The sequence below is a fragment of the Lissotriton helveticus genome, chromosome 4_1 (assembly GCF_964261635.1).
Source record: "Lissotriton helveticus chromosome 4_1, aLisHel1.1, whole genome shotgun sequence".
NCBI classification, from domain to species: domain Eukaryota; kingdom Metazoa; phylum Chordata; class Amphibia; order Caudata; family Salamandridae; genus Lissotriton; species Lissotriton helveticus.
This window is the reverse complement of record NC_136063.1, coordinates 381,379,339-381,399,712: the sequence shown is the minus strand read 5'-3', so window position 1 is coordinate 381,399,712 and position 20,374 is coordinate 381,379,339. Positions and strand designations below refer to the sequence as shown.

At 43.7% G+C, this 20,374-nt stretch overlaps 1 protein-coding gene across 1 annotated transcript in view; it reads right to left on the bottom strand.

The window, feature by feature from the left end:
- The window catches only part of ANGPT1 (angiopoietin 1), a 1,261,453-nt gene that overhangs the window by 302,650 nt on the left and 938,429 nt on the right, over nt 1-20,374 (bottom strand). Inside the window, exon 7 of the mRNA XM_078686885.1 lies at nt 10,349-10,515. Coding sequence (XP_078543011.1) covers nt 10,349-10,515 — 167 coding nt within the window. The remainder of the gene's footprint in view (nt 1-10,348; nt 10,516-20,374) is intronic.

Here is a 20,374-nt window from a genome sequence, read left to right as displayed (position 1 = left end):
ACACTTGTTGGAGTGTGATGGTTAGTAGTTGTGTTGTTACTATCATTGGCAGCCTGGAAGGGATAATGGGTGGTGCAAGCTGCAGTGGCCTCCTGACGAGAGAGCTCTGGCACTTATGCTTTTACAGGTTAAGCACTGGCCCCCGACATTCTGCAGCACATGTTGCATGCTTCCCAGCGAAACTCTAGGTTCTAGCACTTTTTCATTTGCTAATTAAGCACTGCACATATGACATCATTAATTGCTTTAGTGATGACAGCACTTAAAAGCACTTAAAAAAACGCCCCTGCAACATGTAGGAAACACATTACGCAGACATTTACATTACACATAGGACTAGATGCATAGCGGTGGGCAGTAACATCCGGATGTCATTAAAGTCTACTTTTTTCTGCATCTTTTGTATGCACCTGGTTCTTTGAAAAAAAAAGCAAAGTGCAGAGAGTTGCATTTAGTGCAACTTATTGATATTGTCAAGGAAGTAACTGTCTCCAAACGTATTTATTTTGGCTGCATTCCCAGGTGTGTAAATCCACGAGATAGCAGGAAAATTAACATTTATAAACTGTGCTTTCTGTATACTATTTTCCATAGAAACAAAGTTAGGCTGAAATGGGAGATGACTAGCCACACCAAGCATACCTCAATGAGTAGAACCATTCTACTCTACTATCATTCACATACTTGGTGCAGCATACTGAAAATGTAATATTACTACAGTTTCTTTGCTTCCGTAAAAACCTGAACACATAAATGAATACATAAATAAATAAAACCTATATCTTCTATACAGAATCGACCAAGTGACTACTGGTCAAAGGGGACATGTGTGAATGTTGCTTAGGTATATTCAGCTTCATACCATAACCTATGTGGATACGTCACAAAAATTGTGTAAACCTGTGCATTGTGAACTTCTATCTGTGGCTGTGTAGGCTACCTATATTTTGGTATTCACAATACCACAAGAAGACGTTTGGATAGGTCCCACAATTGAGCTCCTGCGCAGTGGTTGTGGTGTAGCACCAGGGTAGTAGTGTAGTTTTTTCTGTCTTCCTTCTCCTGGAAAACATCTGCCCATATGGACTCATCTCACCCATAGTCCTTAAAAATAAGAGGGTTGTGTGATAGTAGACATTAGTCAATGTGTGGAAGATGCCCCGGGGGCACTGAGCATACACATGCTAGTGTTTTGGTGGTGTGTGAACAGATTTACTTGTCCTTCCTTCTGCTGATTGGCCGTAAGCAGCACGGAGGTCAGGAGCGTACTGTAGAAGAGGACTGGCGATTATGTGAAAAGGAGAGCCCAGGCAGGAGAGGCCAGAGGAGAGAAAGAGGCAGAGGCAGTGAAGGAAGCAGAAAGAAAATTGGAGTGACGATGAAGAAGTGGCAGATACCAGAGAGCGAAGAAATGGAGGGCCAAGTGACTACCTCTCCATTGACCAGCACCAGGAGCACTTAATGGATGGCATTCTGGGTGACGCTGCTGTGACTCCAGTCGGGAGTCACGGCCTCAGGCAAGTGTACTCCGCAAGTGTGTGCATGCTGGGAGTAGGACTTGTGCTGTGAGTCTGTTAGAAATGGGGGTTTCTGGTTGGCTAGGGTATACACCTAAGTCAGGCAGAACCCACCATTCTAGTCAGGGTAAGGGAGTTACACACCAAAGATAACCTCTGCTCAGCCCCTTGGTAGCTTGGCAGAGCAGTCAGGCTTCTCCCAGAGGTAATGTGTAAAGCATTTGCGTAACACACAAACACACCAGTGATGCACAAAGCACACCAAAAAAAAGATACTCTACACAGGTTATATACAAATATCACTATATTATATATAAGACACATAGACCATAAATCACTTTGTAGCATGTAAAGCACATTAGACCACAATCACATAAATCCCTTTGTCAACTAGGAAATGGTCAAGACATCACATTGGTCTTAAATCACTTTGCATTAAGGCAACTGTCATAAACACAACAATTGGTGCAGTAAAGCACGTACTTAGAAGTTGCATGTCATAAGAACGTTGTGAAAACTACATTACTGCGCCTATTATACCATCTTATTATATTAAACCTGGACATAAATCACCATATGTCATCACAACACCATAACTACTTTACACCATTTCTGTGCATGCCTCAATGCTAACAGCCAGTATCATCCTAAAACAACAGATCACAGTGCTACATTGCTTTTAAAACATCTACTATGGTAACTTTCCCAGCCAGTATTTGTGGTAGTTGGTGCAGGGGTCCTCACTCGGTCTCCCGCAGATGTAAACTTCATTAGAGTGCTATGGCACTGAGGGGCAGCTGCTGAAAGACTACATGCAGAGACCTCCCTCGATGTTGTGCAGTAAAATTGGGGAGGGGCCACACTGGTTTTGTATCCTCGTGGGGAGACCTTGCTGGCCCCCCCCCCCCCCACCCTCCAAACAGAACCAAACGGCTGCCTGCAAGACTGCGACACAGCCGGAAAAAAGTCGGGCCTCTCGGCCCGTGGTGCAGAGGATGTTCCCTTGTCCTGAGCCTCCGCAGGACACCTGGTGCTACTGCAATGCTGGCGGAGGAGCAGAGATGCTTCTCTGGCCTCCCGCTCAGCTCGGGCACACAGCAACTGCCATACTCCTGGCAGACCTCGATCCCTGGCCTTAAGGTGGTTCTTTGTGTCGGATATACAGCTACCGTCTCTCCTGGTGGCTGCATTGGTGACTCCGCCCTTCTTCCTCTGCTCCAGGGCAGGCAGGGTGGGGCATGGCTTCCTCTTCAGCCCAGCACAGCTGGGTGCCCCAGCAACACAGGGATACATTCCTAGGTTTCATTTTTTAGTCTGCCATAGCTCAAGCCGGCAAGGCATTTTACACATAGCACAAAATATTTTTTCCAAATAACAAGAGAATTGAGACCCGTATGCGCTCACCATGCGCTTTCTAATTTTCAGGCCTTTCCTCTGCGAGAAATCCATTGCACCCCATGCACCCTAGAAAGGCAACTAGAAAGCACTCACCATTCGCTCTGAGAAGGTAATAACAGAGCGCTCAGCCCACACTTGTTTAGGGAATCTCCTAAAAACACTTATGTTTTTTTCTGGATATTAAAGGTTTTAAAGGGCAGTCCAGCCCTTCTTCTGCTCTAGGCAGGAACAGCCATTGCAGGCCGTCCCTCCCCCATACACCTCAGGGACAGCACTCCTCACACAGTTCTGCAGCTTTTCTTCCCAGGCAGGTTACTTTGTGATCCAACAGGATCAAGTGAAGTCTTTTATCTCCCTGAGACTTCCAATAGGAGAGAAGCACACACAATCTCTTGGAGAATCCTCACAAGCAGGATACCACAGCAGGACAAAAAGAGAGAGCCCATTTCCTTCACCACAGACAGGAGCAGCAACGGCAGGCCGACCCACAACTCACTCAGATAAGGCAGTGCTTCTCACACAGTCCTTCCACTCTTCCCCTTGGCAGGGTCCTCTTGTTTCTTGAAGTTTCTAAAGTCCTGAGGTTTTAGATGTAACACTTATACCCCAAAATGTAATTGTTCCCTATGTGGCAAGGGTCTCTGAACCCAGTCCAAACGAGTACTGTCCTCCCTGGTGCAGCATGACCACAGGGGATGGAAACTGCATTGTGAATAAGGAGACAGCCTATTCAGGTGCAAGCAAAACTCCGCCCACTACTCCAAATGCAGACCAGGTCTATTCAGCCTTGTGATGAGTCACTCATTCAAGGCAGGGCACACCTCAACCCCCCCTAGTGACTATCTAGAGTGAATGCACACCCCAGCTCCTGTCACTGAAACACCACGCACTGAATACACAAACAGCCAGAGGCGCACAGAATGGTAAAATAAGAAAATACCCACTTTCTAAAAGTGGCATTTTTAAACAGAACTTAAAAGCCACCTTCACAAAAAAGGTGCATTAATAAATTCTTTGCTCAGGGAGCCTTAACTCCATTTTCCTATCTTGTCCCTATTGCAAGTTGCTTGTGTGAAAATGTTACAGTGCAACCCCAGATAGCCTTTCAACAGTGAAAAACTAAATACACACTATAAGGACATGTCACACATACCAGTACATGTCCTAACTTTCACATACACTGCACCCTGCCAATGGGATTACCTTGGGCCTACCTTACATGGAAGGAAGGGAAGGCATGAGCCTGGCAAGTGGATGCACTTGCCAAGGCAACATGGCAGTTTACAACTGTGTGCACTGATATTACAGTGGTGCGTCTGAGACACATTTACAGGGCTACTCATGTTGGTGGCACAACCAGTGCTGCAAGTCCACTAGTAGCATTTGATCTACAGGCCCTGGCACACACCGTGCACTTTACGTGGTACTTACCAGTAAATCAAACATGCTAATAATGGATAACTAATTATATGATAATTTATACAAAGAGCATGGGGATAAACCTGTCAAAAGGGCCAGGTCTAACAGGGTTGCTGTGTTTTTATGAAAAAGTGTACACGCTTGGTGGCTGTACAGGGCTTCGAGCTGAAAAGCTGACTGAGTTGTAAAGTGGCCCACGTGTATTACTCTGTTCCCTTTTCACAATGGTGCACTTATGGAATGCATGAAGTGGGATTATCACGTGGCTGCCTTGACTTGATGTCAAGTGGATTTTCTATACTTACGGTTTTCGTTCATTGCACAGAGGTATTTTGGTGGAGGACACCTAGAGAGTAGAAGGAACAAAACAAATAGCCTTGTATTTATGTTTACCTGAGAGTGTTGAAGAAGAGAAAGTGGACGGGGTATACAGAGAAGAATCACAGATCCTTACCAACTAAAGGAGTGATTTTTCATCTTCGTTATTTGACCAATTATCGATGTAGTGACGCCCTGATAAATAAACCTAATGTGACAAACCGAATTTAGTGGGTATTGATTCTCTTGTCCTGTCACACGTTGTTTGTGGCAATTGTCGACCAAAATGCACGCTTACATTTCTTTACAGCTTAAGCGAGATGTGGTTTGGAAAAACATTGGCAATCTTATAAATACCCATAAATGTATGGCTTTGTGGGTGTTCCCAACATTCCAAAGAGTGCCCACCAGCCCCCCTGACATACTATTAGATAAGACTCTTTGATTCTTCAAAAACATAATAGAACTGTTTATCCCCTCTGGTGCTCTTCATGAGGTAGAAACAAAGCCATGTGTAATTTTCAACCTCTCTAATGGGGTGGTACGCCTCAAAGAAGTCCCAGATCTGACCAAAGGTTACATTGGGGTCAGGTACTCTATATAAAGTGTGCTTGTATGATGCAAATATGATTGCTATCTGTTCCTAAAAACTGAACTTATACGTTATCCTCTTTTGAAGATGGTGCATTATGTGGTAATAGTTAATGATTCGATTAGGCATTTGCACTCTGTTTTCGAGCATTTTAAGAGACTTTGTGGAATTGTTTAATAAATATGGGCCAGATGTAGGACACCAAATACCGGTCGTTACAGACCGGTATTTGGTTTTTGTGATGTAGGGGGCCGAAATTTTAACAATTCTGTAAATTTACCGATTCGGTAAATGTACAGATTCGGTAAAATACCGAATCGGTAAATTTACTGAATCAGTAAATCTAGATGTAGGTGGCACTTGAAATAGTGCACAGGCCCTTAAGAATTCACTATTTACCATGAAATACTATTTCATGGTAAATAACAAATTCCTGTGTACATGCACATCTGTGCATGTACACCTGTGCCGTGTGGCACACATACATGCCGTAAAAAGTGACACCCTGTCCCCCTTGACAATTCAGTATTTTTACCGAATCGGTATTTACCGATTCGGTAATTGCCATTGATTCCTATGGGCCTCAAGACCCATAGGAATCAATGGCAATTACCGAATCAGTAAATACCGATTCGGTAATTACCGAATCTTAACGATTCGGTAATTTTTAAAGAATATTTACCTACATAGCATTTACCGATTTATAAATACGAATCAGTAAAATTTGGTATTTACGTATCGGTTAATGCCATTTACCTACATCTTGCCCTAAGTTAGGTAAAAAACATATGTTTGCTAGCCATGGTAGGTATCATCCCTAATGTGTGCTCCATGCTGTCTCATATCTGGTCTGCGACTTCTGTCTCTTCAATTGTTGTGTGTATAAGGCCACAATCTACAATAAAATCTGGTGAATATCGCAGTTCTTTAAATCACCCCTCAAACCAATATTGTGTTAGCAGTGTAAAATACAACTCTCCTGCTTTGCAAAATTCTAACTATGTGGAAACCTCCCATCAGATTGACCTAAGAAGATCTCTTGTGATGGGATGCTAGAATATTATAATGTGATCTACTCAGGCCCCCAAAGAATATGATTGAAGAGACTTCCGAAAATCCAAAATCAAGCCCTAGGATGTTTCTGAACTTATGAACAATTGACCAATTCATACCAACATCTATATGCCCTCTACTATTTCTGAGGGGACACAGGTGTGAAAATTCAAGTCATTGTGTACTACACATGTTGTTATGTGGAGCCAGTTCTTTAGGGCCTACTCACCTAAAGAACTGGCTCCACGTAACATCCCGGTGTGTATATATCACAATTTAGGAACGATGAAAATACATGTGGGCTTAAACAATAATTATTATGAACATATGCATGCAACCTCTATTCAATGGTATCAAATAATATTTTTTATGTTTGATATTTTTATAGATAAATTAAGCTAGATACACAAATAGGAATTAAAACATGTAGATCTCTATACTTATGTTTATACTGGGTACAAACAGTCGCATTACAGAGATTAGATTCTTGTATTGACCAAATATCGGATAAAATGTACACAGTATCAATCATGGATATATGAAGAACTGTTTACAAAGGTTCAATGTATATCAGGAACATACAAAGAACATAATCATATCATTGTATACAGAGCAATAATTTCTGGCATGGCTCTTGGAAATCTGTGTCCTGTGACGGACACAGATTTCCAAGAGCCATGCCAGAAATGATTCTCAATACAAGAATCTAATCTATGTAATGTGACTATTTGAACCCAGTGTAAACATAAGTATAGAGGACTACATGTTTTATTCCCTATCTGTGTATCTAGCTTAATTTATCTACAAAAATAACAAAAATAAAAAATATTTTTTATTACCGTTGAATAGAGGTTGCATGTATATGTTCATGATAATGATTGTTTAGGTCCACAAGTATTTTCATTGTTCCTAAATTGTGATATTTACACAACAGTTATTTTCCCTGATTTAGGAATTTGTGTCAGGGGTACCCATATTCTTACATCCACGTAACATCCCGACCAGGAAGCTTTGATCATCATCTTGGCAGCTGAGGCCTCAAGGCCCCTCACCCAGCAGCAATACCTTGTCAAGTGCCCTGGAAATGTTGCACCCTACCCTGTGGAATCCCTCTACCCCAACTCATGAAACACCTCAAAACCAATCTCTTCAAGAGACAATTTTGCTGAAAGTATCTTCAAAGTCCGTAGTTAAATAACGAAAGACAGTGGTCTTCACACATATGACTGTAAGCTAGTCGACTTTTGCTCACCCTATTGTAGGTTATCTTTACCCTTCTTGCATTTGCATATCTCAACATTCTGAAGGTATTGCAAAATCAATATCGTTTCTTTACAAAATACCAAAAGAATTAAATAAATGAGAGTATCACCAGTCTCTGTAAACTTTGAAAATCCTGTCTAGAGTTCAGTCAGTGCCAGCTCAGCAGGATCTTAAATTTGATGAACAAATTCTGTTCAGGTTTTCAAGGATGGACCTCCAGTAAATATGATATTTTTTGCAAAGTATATGAAGAAGACTAAATATAAACTATCTCAATATTTTAGATATAATGCTACTTTTCTTGCAACGTTATCACATACCCATCAGTCAGAATTGTGAGATCTATAATCGTGGATAAATTGCCATTGAATTTACCAAACTATCGACGTGTTTTCAAGATGGTTCTAAGAATAAAAAGGTAAAAGTGGAATTGATATTGGGCTTGAGACCTTTGATGGATTACCTTTTAACAAGAACAGCATATGGCAAGCAACGTAGATACAAGCCATTGAAAGGGAAAGGTCAGCAATTAAACAGACAAAAAACAAAATATAGAAGCAAGACAGTAACAAAAACAAAGGTTAGAGCTTTCAAGAAAGAAAATGTTAAACAGTTTTATAGCAATTCCCACAATGCTAATAAGTTCCTACTTAAAATAGTAAGAGGGGAATGCAGGTGTGCACTGACATGACCTAAAGATGTTGGACCCTCTTATAAATACTGTATTTGGTGAATTATGCCACTGTTTCTAACCTGTTGAGCACTTAAAAAAATTAAGGTATTGCAGGAGGATGCACAAGCCCTTTTCTAAAACAATCAAGAGCCATGTCTACTACTGGCCTTTTAAAGGGAGAAATGGCAGGGCAGAGCAACTGCTGGCTGTTGCCTCCTTAAAAAATATTTCCAGTGCATTAGCTTAGCATAACCCAGGAGCTGCTCTAACTCTGTGTGTGTGTGCTAACGAGACAAATACCAGCATTTGCTAAGGATCAAGAGCACTTATATGTGATTGGAAAATCCCCCAAGGCACCTTTTTTGCAACAATTTTTATGGATATGTCAGGTTTAAAAGTGGGATTTCAAAGCGCCCTATGTTGAAGAATATAATGGAAGCGCTGCATCTGGCTGGGTCCTGAGACACCACTTAGCAGTCGCGGCCGGTAGTGGGAGTACCTGCCGGGCGGTGACGTGGTGAGGGACAGGTGGGGGGGTAGTAATGTATGGATTACGGAGTTTAACATGTAAGTAAACATATAAATTAATAAAACGAATTTCGTTGCAAGCACTGCATCACCAAATGCGATGCAGTGCGCACAATGAAAATCGTTCTATTTATTTATATGTTTACTTCCCTGTTAAACTCCGTAATCCATACATTACTAACCCCACCCTGCCCCTCCCCACGTCACCGCCCAGCAGGTACTCCCACTGCCGGCCGCGGCTGCAACTTAGTCAGCTTGTTAGGAGGCCGAACGTCTTTGTCTTTATATAGTCTGCCCACTGCAGATTGCACACAGGTTCGTATATGCTTTGTTACTTCTACAAGACAAGTTCTCTGCCTTACTCTCTACCTAGTGTAAAGGGAGAGGGTTCGCAAAAGAGCACGCCCCCTCTGCTTCTTGAGTTGTCCTATAATTGGCAGGGTGTCTAGGAGACTTTTGCCAGTCTAAAGGTGGCAAATGTGTCATAGCTGGTATCCTGCATGCTGCCCCCACTTCTATCTCTAAAATGACTGGCAGTTTCCTTTTCTCCGTTGTAGGGTGGAGCTAAGGCAAATGGTCTGCTATCAGAGCCTATGCTGGGGGGGCTAATGGCAGCTTCACCTTCAAAGAAGTCTAATTCTCGCACAGGAAATTAGGTTGATGAGAGGAGTCTATGAACTCCTCCCACCAACGTGTCAACTAGGAACTTCATTCAATCTCTCCTACATTAAAGCGTTAAATATGCTTAGCCTGATTTCTTTTTTTTGTGTTCTAATTTTTTATTGATATTTTGTGAAAATTGCATCCTAAGTACAATAAAGTTAATAATAACTTACAATTTGAATGATATGAATAAATATACGGAATATATGGAAAAGAAAAAATGCATATATGATGATTACTATGCACCAATAATTTACACTTACAACTATAATGATAAATAGTAAGGTATACAGTTGAATAAATATGGTGTAAAAGACGACAAATATTTAAATAATGCAAGCAGCATATATAAGAAATATAAAAATCTTACAGAATGAATCATATGCTTAGCCTGATTTCAACCACAACCAGTACAATAAAGGTTCTTTTGTGTAACATGGCCCACACAGCCAACATTCCAGACATGTAACTCTAAACAGTGTTAACCTTAAGAGCAGAATAGCTTTTAGATTGTTCATGTTTTGTGCATGCACCTTTGTTGGACGTTCTCACAACAAGGGATAAAGAGCAGTTCTGTGTAATTGTGTTCCAAAACGTATAGATGTTCCTAACATTTCTTTAGTGAAGGAATGTTACAAATGTTAGGAACACTTCTGCCCACTTGAAATCAGACTCGGTTTTACCAGGAATTCTTAGGGAGAATAAGTAGGAGGACAGAGACAGTGCATTGCCAATTACTCTTTTGAAGTTAAATCTTTCCCTCACCCTTGCTGTTAGTTACCCTTATCGAAGGAAGAGCATTATATTATTTACAATCGTTTTCTGCCATTATATTGCATTTAATAAAGCAGGACTGGCTCCAGTATTAGGAGAATATTTTGAAGAGATCACCGAATTTGACAATTTACGCAGCAGGATGTTTACCTGTAATTCTGCTTTTCGTTTCCCACGTGGAAGCGGTCGTACTGCGAGTGAGCTCGGTTTGATTCCCAGTCCGTCAGTTCGATCCTCAGAGAGTACAGCCGCTGGCTGGTGATGGCGAAGATGAATTCGTTCCCCAGCCAGTACTCACCAGATGCGCTGCCAAAGCCCTAGGGAAGAGGAACTACGTTTATTTGTGAACGAAATGACGCACACAGTTTCAGAAAATAATTTACACTTATTTGCCACATTATCACCGTCAACACTGCAAGAGTCGTTTGGGGACAACTTTACACGGTCGCAAGATAGTCTCCCAGTACTGCTGGCTGTGGTTTTTTATTGCAGAGAATTTAAATGGAACCCCCTGAAGTTAATATTCTGCAGCATTATTCTATCCAAGCAATTCATTTTGCAGGGCTGACCATCTGAGCATGACCGGTTGGCAGCCAGAGGGATCCCAAAGGCTGAGTGGGGTCTTTTCCATCTGACTTGAGCAGACCATCCTTGAAAGAGACGTACTATCCGCACGTGCATCCTCCACAGCTGTAGTCGCTAAACACTCGAAATTCTTACTCTGTAATATTACCATTGTTATCATGCATATAGGACGTTCATACAGGTGGTCCTGGTACGAACGCTGGGCATCCTGTTTGATATTACGCTTATCATCATTTATATAGGACAATCATACAGGTGATCCTGGCACGAATACTGGGCATCCCGTGTGATATTACTCTTATTTTCATTTATATAGGACAATCACACAGGCGGTCCTGGCACGAATGTTGGGCATCCCGTGTGATATTACGCCTATTATCATTTATGTAGGACAATCATACAGGTGGTCCTGGCACGAATGCTGGGCATCCCGTGTGATATTAGGCTTAATATCATTTATGTAGGACAATCATACAGGTGGTCCTGGCACGAATGCTGGGCATCCCGTGTGATATTATGCTTATTATCATTTATGTAGGACAATCATACAGGTGGTCCTGGCACGAATGTTGGGCATCCCGTGTGATATTACGCCTATTATCATTTATGTAGGACAATCATACAGGTGGTCCTGGCACGAATGCTGGGCATCCCGTGTGATATTAGGCTTATTATCATTTATGTAGGACAATCATACAGGTGGTCCTGTCACGAATGCTGGGCATCCCGTGTGATATTATGCTTATTATCATTTATGTAGGACAATCACACAGGTGGTCCTGGCACGAATGTTGGGCATCCCGTGTGATATTACGCCTATTATCATTTATGTAGGACAATCATACAGGTGGTCCTGGCACGAATGCTGGGCATCCCGTGTGATATTATGCTTATTATCATTTATGTAGGACAATCACACAGGTGGTCCTGGCACGAATGCTGGGCATCCCGTGTGATATTACGCCTATTCTCATTTATGTAGGACAATCATACAGGTGGTCCTGGCACGAATGCTGGGCATCCCGTGTGATATTAGGCTTATTATCATTTATGTAGGACAATCATACAGGTGGTCCTGGCACGAATGTTGGGCATCCCGTGTGATATTACGCCTATTCTCATTTATGTAGGACAATCATACAGGTGGTCCTGGCACGAATGCTGGGCATCCCGTGTGATATTAGGCTTATTATCATTTATGTAGGACAATCATACAGGTGGTCCTGTCACGAATGCTGGGCATCCCGTGTGATATTATGCTTATTATCATTTATGTAGGACAATCACACAGGTGGTCCTGGCACGAATGCTGGGCATCCCGTGTGATATTAGGATTATTATCATTTATGTAGGACAATCATACAGGTGGTCCTGGCACGAATGTTGGGCATCCTGTGTGATATTACGCCTATTCTCATTTATGTAGGACAATCATACAGGTGGTCCTGGCACGAATGCTGGGCATCCCGTGTGATATTAGGCTTATTATGATTTATGTAGGACAATCATACAGGTGGTCCTGTCACGAATGCTGGGCATCCCGTGTGATATTATGCTTATTATCATTTATGTAGGACAATCACACAGGTGGTCCTGGCACGAATGCTGGGCATCCCGTGTGATATTATGCTTATTATCATTTATGTAGGACAATCATACAGGTGGTCCTGGCACGAATGCTGGGCATCCTTTGTGAGATTACTCTTATTATAATTTATATAGGACAATCATACAGGCGGTCCTGGCACGAACACTGGGCATCCCGTGTGATATTAGACTTATTATCATTTATATAGGACAATGATACAGTGGCTCTGGCATGAACGTTGGGCATTCCGTGTGATATTATTCTTATTATCATTTATATAGGACATTCACACAGGTGGTCGTGGTACTAATGCTGGGCATCCCATGTGATATTACTCTTATTATCATCTATATAGGACATTTCATTCATACAGGTGGTCCTGGTACGAATGCTGGGCATCCCGTGTGATATTACTCTTATTATCATTTATATAGGACATTCATACAGGTGGTCCTGGCATGATCGCTGGGCATCCCGTGTGATATGACTCTTATTATCATTTATATAGGACATTCATACAGGTGGTCGTGGTACGAATGCTGGGCATGCCGTGTGATATTACTCTTATTATCATTTATATAGGACATTCATACAGGTGGTCCTGGCACGAGCGCTGGCCATCCCGTGTGATATGACACTTATTATCATGAGGCTTTATGACTGTCCCATTCCTGGCGTTGAGAACCTGGTACTGCAGTTAACCTCAACTGGTTGCCTGCATGATGATGCAGAACCGGGTAAATTAGATAAGGCCCTTCTGATCTGCGCATACCATCTAAAGAAGAGCTGTCAGCGGGTGTGTAGTGTGATGACACGTGGGTGGACCCTATGTTCTGAAGCACTCTTGGTCAGTAAGGAGGACCTGTCAATCAAGAATAGCAGGGTGCATGAGACAAACATAAATGAAACTAGTTGTTCATTCCCACAAAATACTGTCAATGACATGAAATTCAAGTGTTTTGATGACTTACCACTACTCAGACTAAGCCAGCACGCTGGTTGATGAATAATGGTGTTGACCTGCCTGATTCTTATGCAGGCGTTGCAATTGCATTCTAAGCTAAGCTGTGAATATTTATGGTCACCAAGACATATTTGTATATTGTGAATATCAAAAATATTCCTATTTTACAAAAAACTAGTTCTTCATGTATGTAAATGAGCAAGGTAACCTGAACCTCGAAAGTTACTTAGAACCCTTATATTTGTCATAATGCACAGTGTTGTTAGTCTAGTGTCTTGCAAGAAAGAAGTAAAGGAAAAATAAATGTTTCACTGAGATGATAGTGACTCAAGCTGGCTGAGGTCAATACCTAGTAGTCCAAAACATACAATTTGAGAATGAATCTATGGAAGATGGAATGTCCTACTTTCGTGTTTTTACATTTGAAAATTGAAGTGACTTCCTTCTATGAGAGAACTCAAGGTTTTTCCCAAATGAAGGTCTTCTTTTTTACTGCGCAGATTTTTTCTTATTAAACTCGGATAGCGTGAAATCTAAAGGGAGCCAAATTCACAGGCTGATTTATGTGCTATATTCGGGAGAAACATATTCCAGATAAAAAACATTTCAGATATTTGCTTTTACAAATTAGCGCTTAGGGTCCAAAAAACTTTTGTGGTCGCAAACCCTGCAATTGAAAAAATGGGTGGGTTTGCAACTGCAAAAAATATAATAAATATGTCTTGAACCCATTTTAGGAGTCAGTAAATTTTTTCTGACTCGCAAAATGGGGTTATAAATAGAGAACAAATTGCAATTTGCAAGGTTTGTTGTGGGTATTCCTTCCAAATTGTGATTCCTATTGATATATAGCAATGGGTTTTCACATAATAGCGGTCATAAGCCATTGAAACATTACTGACCCCAAAGTTGGGGGTGGGTACTGTGATGACTATGACTGAGACAGATGCCGGACACTAGGACCCTGTGGGTCACAGGGCGGTGACCAGGTCACCAGACCACTTCCTGTGGACGGACAGGAAAAGGACAGTATCTAGCAGGACGAGGACGAGGACGGACGTGCCCAGACGGACGGACGAGATACCAAAATAAAGAAGTACCTCTGCAGCCAATCTGTGTCCTGTGTGGTTCCTGCGCGTGGCGCCCTGCACAACACGACATCTGGCGACGAAGGTTCGACGAACTGCATGCTGTGCCCATCGGAACATCGTGAGTTAAACCAGGAGCCCACCCTGGATTGCGTCGTGGTCAAAAAGGAAGAGGGAAGAGTGCAGCGCCATCAAGAAGAAAGCAGCGACGTGGGAGCCCACCCCGACCGCCGCGAACGAAGAAGAAACGAGCCCGGTAAGCGCCAGCCAAAGAGCGCGAGTTTCAAAGAACAAAAGAAAAGCCAGCGCGAGCTCTCGTGAGAGTCTCGGCGGCCATATTGGGGCCAGGCGCGAGGGCCAATAGGGACGAAGAACAAGCGCGGCGGCCATTTTGAAGTCAGGCTGCATCGCGATTGGCCGCGTAGTCTCGCGAGAAGAGGGCGGCCATCTTAAAATCAGGCTGTACAAGCCAATAGGAACAGAGAACGAGCGCGGCGGCCATCTTAAAGTCAGGCAAAGGGCGAAAATACTAAAGAATACTAATTAAAGAGTGGAAAGTGCTGATAGAAGAGAAGAAAAGGCACAAAGACGGAGAAATAAGGACAGCAAGTGGGCATAAGAGAAAAACAAGAAGAAAAGGGGCAAATAAAAGGACAAAAGAAAGAAAAGGAAGGAAAGTAAGAAAAAGGCACAAACAAGCATAAGCAAAGGCAAAAGAGACAAAATAAGAAAATAAGGTGTGAACAAGCAGCAATAGAGCAGAGAACAGAAAGGAACAAGAGAAATGTCAGAAACCAAGCAAAGTGCACAATTCCGCAGACCAGTGCCTTTCACTGTATCGGAACCACAAGTGGGCATCCGGTGGGAGAAATGGATCATCAAATTTGAACGATACATGAAGGCGACTGACGTGGTGGACGATAAAAAACTGGATCTATTCCTAAACTATGTGGGGGATGAGGTGGATGACCTCCTCATAACACTGCCACAGAGTGAATTAGAGACCTACGAGAAGTTAAAAAAATGTCTAACGGCCAAGTTTGACCCCCAAAGAAATGTCGACTTTGAGAGATATTCCTTTCACATGGCATACCAGCAACCAGAAGAGTCAATGGATGATTTCGCAACAAGGCTGAGAAAGCTAGTAGCACATTGCGACTTTGGAAAATACGACAATGAACAGGCACTTCGCCTTAAACTGATAGAAGGCTGCCGGGACACGGAATTTCGCACAAGACTACTGAAGGAACCGATCACCCTAGAAAAGATTTTAGATCTAGCAAGGGCCGAAGCAAAAGCAATGGTACAAGCGAAACAGATGGACCGAAAGGGAGAGCAAAAACATAGGATGTCAGACGCAGGCAAGAAAGGGAACTGGAAGGGAGGACACAAGGAACAAGCGGCGAAGAAACAAAGTTCCCAGTGCTACAGGTGCGGTCTGGAATTCCCTCACAGAGGACCATGCCCAGCATTCGGTCAAACATGCAAGAAATGCAACAGAAGCAACCATTTCGCTACCATGTGCCAAGGTGGGCAGTTTAAAAGTGAACGCGGCAGGCCCGGAAGGCCAAGAGCAGCAACAACAAGACATGTGCGGCACATGGACGCGACGGAGAGGAGCTCGTCTGGAGAGTCAGGAGGAGAAGAGGAAGAGGAAGAAACAACAAGAAAAGTAGAACGCCTATACCTCATGACCACAGATGGAGGGCATGAAGAGGAACACATTAGGCTAATAGACAGGAAGTCAATAAAGAAGACGGACTGGGTGACCATTGAAGTAGGGCCCCACCAAACTGAATTTGTACTGGACAGCGGAGCCACGTGCAACATCATGTGTGCCACAGAATATGACAAGATGAAGAGGAAGCCACCGCTACAACCATCAAGCGTAAGAGTATTTACGGGGGGTGCACAAAATCCTGTCACGAACATGGGAAAATTCACGGACACCATGACGCACAAGGGCAAGACTGTCACAGAAGAAGTACACGTGCTACGAGGGGACATCCCCGCACCGTGTCTACTGAGCAATGTAACAGCAAAACTAATGGGCCTACTGAAAATGACGTACCACATGTCGGAAAAGGAGAGCATACTACAGGAATTCCCAAACTTGACGGAAGGACTAGGAAATCTGAAAGGAAGACAAATAACGCTGCACATAAATGAAGCTGTCAGGCCAGTTGCACAACACCACCTAAGGGTACCAATCCATCTACAACCTCAGGTGGAGGAAGAAATAAAGGCCCTACTAGCACAGGACATCATTGAGCCAGCAGAAGGGCCAACGCCATGGGTGTCCCCAATAGTGGCTGTACCAAAAAAGGACACCACACAGATAAGAATTTGTGTGGATATGAGAATACCAAACACAGCCATAGAAAGAGAACGGCATCCGGGGCCACATCTGGACGACATGATAAGTTGCCTGACAGGAATGAGGAAATTCTCCAAACTAGACCTGTGCAAGGGATACCATCAATTGGAGCTGGACGAACAGTCCAGATACATAACGACATTCTCAACGCACCTAGGATTGTTTCGCTACAAAAGGCTGAGCTTTGGAATATCTTCAGCAGCAGAAATATTTCAAGAAACGATCAGGCAGATAATAAGACCGATAAGGAACAGTCTCAACTACAGCGATGACATTCTGGTCTTTCGGAAGTCAGACGGAGAACACGACACGGCACTAAGGGAAGTGTGCTCACGGCTAGTAGAGGTGGGCCTGACAGTAAATGAGAAGAAATGTGAACTGGGAAAGGAAGAATTAGTCTTTTTCGGACACATATTCTCACGGAAAGGAATGAGGCCGGACCGGAGCAAGATAGACACGCTTGAGAAAACGAGTGAACCAAAAGACGTCGCTGAAGTGCGATCCTTTCTGGGCCTTGCCAGCTACTGCGCGAGGTATATAAAAGACTTCGCAACGGTGAGCACACCATTGAGAGAACTGACAAAACAAGGACACGCATTTGAATGGACCACAGAGTGCAAAAAGGCGTTTGAAGAAATAAGAGCGTCCGTAACGGCAGTAGACCATTTGGCATATTTCGACCCGAACTTATGCACTGAACTAACAGTAGACGCCAGCCCGGTAGGTCTGGGCGCAATACTAGCACAACACAAACCTGGAAAGGATTCACCTCGACAGATAGTAGCCTACGGAAGCAAGAGTCTGTCAGATGTCGAGAGAGCATACTCTCAGCCAGAGAAGGAGAGCTTGGCAGTAGTATGGGCATGCGAACACTACCACATGTTCATATATGGAAAACCCTTCACAATAGTGACGGACCACCAAGCACTAGTGACCATATATGGCAACCCAAATGCGAAAATACCACCAAGAATAGAAAGGTGGGGAATAAGGCTGATGGACTATAATTTCAAAATAGTGCACAAACCAGGCAAAGACCAAAACCCAGCTGACTATATGTCGCGGCACCCGCTCCCGCACCAAAAGGGTGGTACCACAATGGCAGAAGACTATCTGAACTTCATTGTGAAGCAAAACACTCCAGCGTCAATAACAAGTGAAGAATTGGAGCGAGAGACAAAAAGAGACCCAACAATGAAGGCAATAGGGGCGATAGTGAGGCTACAAAGATGGAGACATATCAATAGCAACACTGTCACAGAAGACGGGGTCGACAAAGAAGAACTGCTGGCGTTCAAAAAGATTGGCGAAGAGCTGTCTGAGACGGAGAACGGAGTCATGATGAGAGGTCCAAGGATTGTAATACCACATCGGCTGAGGAAGAGGACCGTTAAGATAGCTCATGAGTCACACAGAGGAATGGTAGCGACAAAGAAGATGTTGAGAGAAAGAGTGTGGTTCCCAGGACTGGACAGAATGGTGGAGGATGAAGTGTCACAATGCCACACCTGTCAAGTAACAGGATCGTCTAGTAAGCCCACACCGTTGAAGATGTCGGAACTGCCCTTGGCAGTATGGACAGAACTAGCAGCAGACTTCTATGGGCCACTAGAGACTGGAAAGTACCTGCTGGTAGTGATTGACGAATTTTCAAGATTTCCAATAGTGAAGGGAAGTGTCGTCGACATCGGCAGGTGCAACCCTACCTGTGTTAGACGACATATTTGCTGCCTGGGGCTCACCACAAACACTGAAAACAGACAATGGGCCTCCATTTTCAGGAGAAGAATTCCGCAGGTTCATGGACTACCTGGGAATCAAACACAGGTAAATAACTCCTCTGTGGCCACAAGCCAACGGAATGGCAGAACGGTTTATGGGGACCATCAAAAGAGCAATTCAGCGAGCAAAGTTGACACAGATCTCAATTGGGCAAGCGCTTTGTCAAGTGCTACGAGACTACAGGAACACCCCTCACAGCACCACGGGCAGATGTCCAGCAGAACTGGTGTTAGGAAGAGCAAGCAGGACAAGGCTACCACAAACAGAGGCCACAACAGACAGCAACAGAAGAGAGATTGCCGAAAGAGACAGTCAAGAGAAAAAGAAAATGAAAGAATATGCTGACAAAAAGAGAAATGCAGCTGAACACAAGCTAAAAGAAGGAGATTTAGTAATAGTGAAACAAACACAGCAAAGGAAATCTGACAGCCCTTTTTCAAAAGATCCTCTAGTAGTGACTGGAGTAAAAGGGTCAATGGTGACTGCGATCTCAGATCATCGGAAAATAACAAGAAACAGCTCACACTTCAAGGAGCTCAAGATGGAGGAAGGGGAAAGAGCAATAACAACACCGGAAGGGGAAGAAAGAGAGCAAGGAACAAACGGAGAGGTGAAAACACACAAAGAAGAAGGCGGAGAACATGAACAGAGCGGAGAACAAAGACCAAGAAGAGAGTGCAAAAAGACAAAGAGACTGATAGAAGAAATGTAGAGACTCTCTCTCTCTCTCTCTCTCTCTCTCTCTCGCTCTCTCTCTCTCTCTCTCTCTCTCCCTCTCTCTCTCTCTCTCTCCCTCGCTCTCTCTCTTCCATAGTGTGGACAGCATACCAGGAATTTGTGCATGCAGAAAAGACTTTGTTGCGACAGGGGGGGAGATGTGATGACTATGACTGAGACAGATGCCGGACACTAGGACCCTGTGGGTCACAGGGCGGTGACCAGGTCACCAGACCACTTCCTGTGGACGGACAGGAAAAGGACAGTATCTAGCAGGACGAGGACGAGGACGGACGTGCCCAGACGGACGGACGAGATACCAAAATAAAGAAGTACCTCTGCAGCCAATCTGTGTCCTGTGTGGTTCCTGCGTGTGGCGCTCTGCACAACATGACAGGTACTAATTTGCAAAAGGAAATGAGTCTCCTTAGGGAAATGGCCTTTACAACATGGGCTTAGCCACACGTGTCATTTTCCCGCAAGTGGAACCACGCTTGCCGTAACCATGCATATGCCTTAACCAAGCATATGTGTGGTTCAGGCAGTGCGCGGTCTAGCTGCGTGGATGGGTGGGCACAGGAAGAGGAATTATTGGGAGAGGAGGGTCCAGGTTGTGATCCGGTAAGTGGTGCTGGGTTTTGGGAGAGTGGAGTGGTACATTGTAGTGGTAGAGGTCATTTGAGAGCTCAAGGGGGAGTTGGGTTGTTTTTAGGGCTTGGGTTAGTTAGTGTTATTTTCAGGGCTCAGGGGGGGTCGGTGTTTTTTTTAGGGTTCGGGGGGGGGGGGGGCAGGGTTGGTTTTAAAGCCCAGCGGGTGTCAGGGTTGTTTTTAGGCCTCAGGGTTCAGGTTGTTTTTGGGGCTCAAAACTGGGGAGGGCTAGAGTGTGATCTTTACCACTCATATCCCTTTACCAGTCATTCCCTTACCACAAAATTGCGTGCTAAAGGAATGCATTGTTGAGACTCATTCATTGTTCGGGCAGCGTTGTAGGGGCATTATCTGTCATACAACCATCTCATTAGTACCCATTCCCCTTTGTGAATTGGGATAAAACTTTCAAGTGATGTATAAAGTG